General features: G+C 46.7%; 1 protein-coding gene across 5 annotated transcripts in view; it reads right to left on the minus strand.

Moving 5' to 3' along the window:
* Positions 1-5,735, minus strand: part of TMPO (thymopoietin) — a 28,251-nt gene extending 22,516 nt beyond the window's left edge. For all 5 annotated transcript variants that reach the window (XM_084796145.1, XM_084796144.1, XM_084796143.1 and 2 more), the window contains exon 1: positions 5,170-5,735. In XM_084796145.1, the coding sequence (XP_084652271.1) occupies positions 5,170-5,451 (282 nt within the window). In that variant the 5' untranslated portion in view covers positions 5,452-5,735. The remainder of the gene's footprint in view (positions 1-5,169) is intronic.
* Between the last annotated feature and the right edge of the window lie 1,409 nt (positions 5,736-7,144).

Raw genomic sequence — 7,144 nt, forward strand, 5'->3', positions numbered from 1 at the left:
GCCTCTAATCCCAGCTCTTGGAGGGTAAAACTGGGTAGAGAGCATTGGGAGTTCAAGGTCACTGTCCTCTACTATACAAGAGTTCAGGTCTTGTCTGAGGTTTGGGAATCCTCTCAAAACCCAAAACAAAACCGGAAGACCAGCCAGTCAGCAGCAGGGTTCACCAGCCCAGGCATAGCGGGGCACACCTGAACTCCCAGCACAAGGAGCCTGAGAAGAGGGTCTGGATTCAACCCCCACTACGAATCAACACCAACCTCTCCTGACAGGCTCGCCCAGGAATGTTACTACGCTCCGCTGGATCCCTGACAGCTAAACCTGCATGCTTTGCATGCCAGAACAAAAAGGCATATTGCCAACTCCACAACTGTTTGCTCTTGTGCCCACTATCTAGATAGCTTTAACACCTAAAAATACAGATATCAAGACAGATAATTAAAAGGCTAAAAATAAGAACATACAAACACACCCCCATCATATGCATCCAAGGTAAAATGCCATGATGATGATACATATGAAACAACTTAGCCTTTAAAATATGCACAAAGACTGGGCATGGTGGCACATGCCTGCAATCTAGCACTTAGAAGACGAGGGCAGGAACAAAACAAAAGAATAACCTTATATAAACAATCATTATAAATGTTCTACATTTCTTCTGAAATTCAAGACATCTCTATGTGGGACTTGTGATAATTTAGATTCCTAAATCAGAACTCATATTATTCATGTACTGATTGTCAACATTAATTTTCCAAGTTGTTGATATCATTGAGTCCAATCAAGGCTCTACATTTTTAAAATGTTTAAATACTGTAGATAGGGCTGGAGGTGGCTAAGTGGTTAAGAGCAATGCCTGCTCTTCCAGAGGTCCTGAGTTCAATTCCCAGCAACCACATAGTGGCTCACAACCATCTATAATGCTGATGCTCTCTTCTGGGTGTGTGTGAAGACAGATCACTCATATACATTAAAAAATAAATAAATGTATATTAAATACTGTAGGCAGAGATACAAACCTATGATTATGAGACCCACAAGAGAGAAAGACTCCCTGCTAGAGAGCTAGCATGGCACTGGATATAGGAAGTGCTCTGCTTTCCCACGGAGCACTGCGCATCAACACAACACTGAGAGCATTCTAACTCTCCATCTACTGCTGAGGTACAGCCCCATAGTAGGTGCTCGGAAATGGGGAGGGTCTTTCATGTAAAGTAAGTTGAGCTGGGATGAGGAAATAACCCAATAAAAAAAATAATAATTAAGGTAGGGCCACATTACTGAGTGAGACTCAAATGTCAAAAACAAAATCAGCACACATTAGCAACTCAAACATGAGGACAGAACTGGTTTTGGTTTAAGCTAAAGTCTTGTGTGTGTAACCACAAAGGCTTTCCCCACTCTGTAGCAAATGACTTGAACTCCTGGTCCTCCTACCTCCACCAGATGAACTGGAATTTAATTTTTACACACAACCAAAAGCTTTATGGCTTACTATATTCGGACAAACACATAAGATGATGTAACAGAAAACCTATCCCATCAGGTGCCATTTAAAATGAGGGGGAAATTAACTAAATAAATACCAAGATAGTTTTAATGCCCCCTTTGAAGAGTTGATGACAAGAGTCTGGAGGGAGGGCCCAGGTTTGATTATCAATAGAGGCTCACAAACACCTCTAAGGCCAGGTCCAGAGGATCCGCCCTCAGGTAATGAGGGCAAAACATTCATACACATACAATTAAAAAAGGACATGTGGGGGGGGGGGGGCTGGAGAGATGGCTCAGTGGTTAAGAGCGCTGCCTGCTCTTCCAGAGATCCTGAGTTCAATTCCTAGTAACCACATGGTGGCTCACAACCATCTATGTGATCCGATGCCCTCTTCTGGCATGCAGGTGTATATACATGCAGACAGGACACTGTATACTTAATATATAAAAAGGGTTAAGTTGGGAAAAAAAACATAAGAGAGGGATACACTTCAGCCAGGTATAGTGGATCTCTGAATTCAAGGCTAGCAAACCTGTCTACAAAAAAGTTCCAAGGCAGCCAGGGCAGTTACAGAGAAACCCTGTTTCAAAATCTCTCCTTTTTCTTTTTGGTCTTTCGAGAACAGGGTTTCTCTGTGTAGCCTTGGCTGTCCTGGACTCACTTTGTAGACCAGGCTGGCCTCGAACTCACAGCGATCCGCCTGCCTCTGCCTCCCAAGTGCTGGGATTAAAGGCATGTGCTACCATGCCCCACTTCAAAATCTTTTCTTACAAAAATAAAACAAAATAGCAATTCTCGGGTTTAGAGTCTCACCTTGCAGCCCAGGAGACTCACACTCTTACAGTCCTACCCCAGCATCTTGAATGCCAGTATTACATACAGAGTTGAGCCACCATGCTCTGCTAGCGTATGTTACTTAAAATGGTTTTGTGTGTACATACACACTCTGGTTTGGGTGTGTATCTTCCATGTCTTTTTTTTAAAAGATGTGCCACTAAGGGATGGACAGATGGCTCAGAGGTTAAGAGCACTGACTGCTCTTCTAGAGGTCCTGAGTTCAATTGCCAGCAACCATATGGTGGCTCACATCCATCTATATATGATATGATGCCCTCTTCTGGCCTTCAGATCTACATGCAGGCAGAATACTGTATATAAAATAAATAAATAAATCTTAAAAAAAAAAAAAAAAAGACATACCACTGCCGTGCCCAGCTTTTTATGTGGGTGCTAGAGATCACGTCCTTGTGCGTGAATGACAGGTTATTCCCTAGGCCCCTAAAGTGGCTTTCTTTAGTTTGTCTGTTGGTTTTTGTTTTCTCGAGACAGGGTTTCTCTGTGTAGCCTTGGCTGCCCTGGACTTGCTTTGTAGACCAGGCTGGCCTTGAACTCAGAGATTCACCTGCCTCTGCCTCCTGAGTGCTGAGATTAAAGGCGTGCACCGCCATGCCCCCTAAAGTGGCTTTAAGCCCACAAAAAGCACAGATCCATCCAGATATCAAACTACTGAATCACTGAAGAAAAGACATATATACATAAAGGAGTTTTATTCAGCCATAAAGAACAAAATTGCCGGGCAGTGGTGGCGCATGCCTTTCTTTAACTGCAGCATTTGGGAGGCAGAGGCAAGCGGATCGCTGGGGACAGCCTGATCTACATAGTGAGTCCAGGACAGCCAGGGCTAAAGAGAAACCCTGTCTCAAGCCCCACCTCCCAAAAAAGAGTTATATGTAGAATGGAGATTATGTTCCGTGAAATTTAGCCATTCAGAGCCAGGTGTGGTGGCGCGAAGCCATCCTTGACTAAACTGAATTCATGACCAGCCAGGGCCGCAACTCCACTTCTAAAAACAATATCACATATGTCTGCATACAAATGCAGAATCCCGATTTTAAAAACATATGTATGGCATGTAAAGTTGAAGGGAGTAAAAAGGGAGTAATGTGAGGAGAGGATGGAGCAGGTCGACCAATGAGAGAAAGCTTAAGAAGAACTTGATACACATGTAACTGAAAATTTTGGATGAAAACCTATTATTTTGTATAGTTAAAAAGTGCAATAAAATGGAGGCTAGCTAGAGAGATGGCTCAGTGATTAAGAGCACTGGCTGTTCTTCCAGGGGACCTGGGTTCAATTCCAAGCACCCACATGGAAGTTCACAACTGTCTACAACTCCAGTTCCAGGGGGAATCTAACAACCTTGCAGAGAGATGCATGCAGACGAAACAACAATGCACATAAAATTAAGAAAAAAAAAAGCAGGCTTAAACTGGGCAGTGGTGGTACACACCTTTAATCCCAGAACCCTCACACATGCAGGAGAAACACCAACAAACATAAAAAATTAAATTTAAAAATGCAATCAAATGGTATGCTTGCCCGCCTCCTCCACAAATAGGAGACACCAAAGACAATAATAAGCTGGCCAGTATCTACTTGGGTTTGGACAAGAGTTCATGTAACTGAGGCTGGCCCTGGACTCCTGCTTGCATCTCTAGACTGCTGCGATTCACAGGCGGCTTACTTATCGGCGAAAAAAAAAAAAAAAAACAAACACATTTTAAGAAATAAAGGCAGAACAACCAAACACTGTTAAAACTTTCAAAGAAGCAACTGGCTTATAGCGTAGCTCCGTGCTAGTACACGCGTAGCAAAAGAGGCTCTGGGTTCAATTTCCAGCACCAAAACGAGAAGTAAGCCGCAATCATTTTCGGTTATACCAGTAAACAGTAGCGACAACTCCGACAAAAAACAGTCATTATGTCTCAAAGATTTTCATTTAAACCCATCAACAGTCCTAACTAATTTCTAATGACTGGAATTCTATTAACTAAGTATACACCTACAAAATACTATTTAAAACGTAACCAAAGAATAACAAAAAACAAAACAAAACAAACAAATGGTAAGCATCTGTGAGAACTCCAATTTCACTGTTCTGAGGATTCAAACTGTAATAGTGATACATCAGTACGCCAGGAACTTTTTTGCTTCCGAATCTTTACTTCTCAAGCAAACCCTTAAAACGATAAGCAAACCCAAAACTCTTACACAAGCCAGGATCCTCCAACATTTTTAAAGCAGTGTAAAGCATTCAATTCACTTAAGTAAAGCCAACCCACTAAAAACGGGGCCTGTTGACTGCAAAAGAGTAAGACAAACGAGGAAACAAACGGTCCAAAAAGCCCTCCATATGCAAAAAATATAAAAAGGCGGGAATGGCTTTATTTAAAAAAAAAAAAAAAAAAAAAAAAAAACTGGCTAGAAAATACTATGCCGCAAACTGCCCTCCAGGGAGCGCTCTGAGTCACTGTTGCGAGCCACTTCGGTACTAAAGCGGGAAAAATGCTCGAACTTCACCTCGCGTGCTGGGGCCAAACCCGTGCGTGGGGCTTTAGAAAAGGGCTTGCAAGGCCGCGTCTACACCGACTCCGGACCGCGCAGGGCGCCCGAGCCTGGCGCACCGGGCCGAGCAGCAAAATAGCAAACCCATGCTGACTCCCCTCTCCTCCGGGACCGGCGGCCTCGCGACTAGGACGCCACAAGCTCGGGGACCCCCCCCCCCACGCGGGGGAACCTAGCCCCCGAAGCCGAGCAACGCGCCACAGCCGCCAAACGCCGGCCTCTGTGATCCCCGGACCCGGGGGAAGGGGGTGTGGGGGTGCGGGCAGCCTTACCCTGCCGACGGCGGCGCGTCCGCGACCCGAGGGGGTCCCGGAGCCGAGCACCGGGGTGGGCTCGCGCTCCTCGTCGCTGGAGAAGTCGGGCGGCCCTTTGCTGTTGGCGCCCGCGGCGAGCGGTGGCGGCGGCCGGTTGCGCGCCGTGAGGTGCTGCAGGTAGAGCTGCACGTACACGTCCTTGCGCTGCTCGCCGGCCGGGAGCGTCACATTGTTGGCGACCAACTCGCTCTTCAACTTGTCTTTGGTGAGGACCGAGGGGTCCTCCAGGAACTCCGGCATCTCGGGCTCGGCCCCTTCACGGTCGCCGCCGGCGGACGCGCTGGCTTGCTAGGTCCCCGGGGTTGCGCCCTCCTCCTCCTCCTCCTGGAGAGGTCGGAGGAGAGATCCCTGGCCGGCAGCGGCGCCTCTGGACAGCGCAGAACTCGGACACAAAAAAGCCCAGGCCGTGCTCCGCCACAAAAGCCCCGGGCGCACGACTAGTAAGCAAGTACCGCGGCCAAGCCTGGAGCCCGCAGCGAGTCTAGCCCACACACAAGCTGGAGTCGGGGGGTGGGGGGGTAGAGACCGGGGGGGGGGGGCTGTCTCGCGCACGCCCCAAGAACGCGCGCTCCCATTGGAGAACGGCGGGAAGAAGCGCGGCGGGGATTGGCCAGGCGGCTCGCGCGGGTTCCAGCCGCCGCGGCGCAGAGCGAGAGGTGCAGAAACGCAGTTTAAAAGGCGCTCGGGCGGGAGCTCGGGCGCTGGGCCCGCTTGCTTCCTCGGTTCTCCACCCTCTTCCCCCCTCGCACGCTGATAAGGGACTGTGTTGGTTTTTTTTTTCTTTTTTTTTTGCGCACCGTTTGTTTTCCTCTCCAGCCCCACCCCCACCCCCACCCCGGCACCGGAGGATCCTTGCACTGGGCTCGATCGCCTTCGGACGCGCGGAGTTCTGCACCAGATATTGAGGACCCTTTTGCTGGGGCCTGGCTCCCTCCCGGGACACCGAGCCCCCCCCCCCAAAGAATGGCGGCAGTCTGGTCCGACCCAAATGCTGGCCCTGAAGGGAGAAGCATAGGAACCAGGCAGGCTGTGGGCGCATCTGTTCCATAAGTGATTATATGGGGGAATAAAAGGGGGCAGCGCAGCAAGTCAAATCCCCTCGGTTCGCAAACGCTCTTTTGTTCTGGAATCTAGGAAAAGCCGGACTTCCACAACTGGTTATTTTCATGACACTTGAATTTGTTACAAAATTGCATTTTTAAGCCTCCCATTCGCTTCTTACCCTATCACTAAATGCTTTGGTTTCAATAGTTCCTTGGGACTTGAAACAGACCCCTGCTTTGTATTCTATCTGTGGTAAAGACCCCCCCCACACACACACCAAACACCAAGAATTTCACCATAACTTCATCAAACCTAATGTTTGGTAGTGGAACAAAATGAGACGAAACGTTTAGAAGCTCCTTAATCAACTTAATGTGCATGTAGTGCTGCGTACTAGATTTTTAATTTTAGAGGAAGCCAGGAACCCTATAAAACTCACGCTGTTGATTCAAGTTAGAACTTGCCGGAGTCTCAGATCTACCATTCAAGTCCTGTAGAACACAATGACAACAAATGTTTCTCATTAACATAAATTACATATATGGGCGAACACAATCGGACTTTCTTATATATGTAAAAAGTCGCAATAAGATTTGTAGTTAATAAATGCTAATGAAAACAAGTGTTTCAACGTCCATATGTTTTTTTAAACAATATAAATGTATACATGTATATACACACAGGAAATGTTTAGGATACTTCTCAGGAGAGGAAGTAGCTGACCTCAGATTCAGAGTATCTTAACCATTTCCTCAGTGTCCGAGCTCAAGATTAATTATGTTTTGTAAGAAGCCTTAAATTTTAAACGTGGACAACATTAAAAATATGAACAGAAAAAAAATTTAAACCATGTTTACCTATCTCTACATGGTTAAATTGGAAGATATGG

The sequence above is a fragment of the Acomys minous genome, assembly GCF_964271855.1.
Source record: "Acomys minous genome assembly, chromosome: 9".
NCBI classification, from domain to species: Eukaryota; Metazoa; Chordata; class Mammalia; order Rodentia; family Muridae; genus Acomys; species Acomys minous.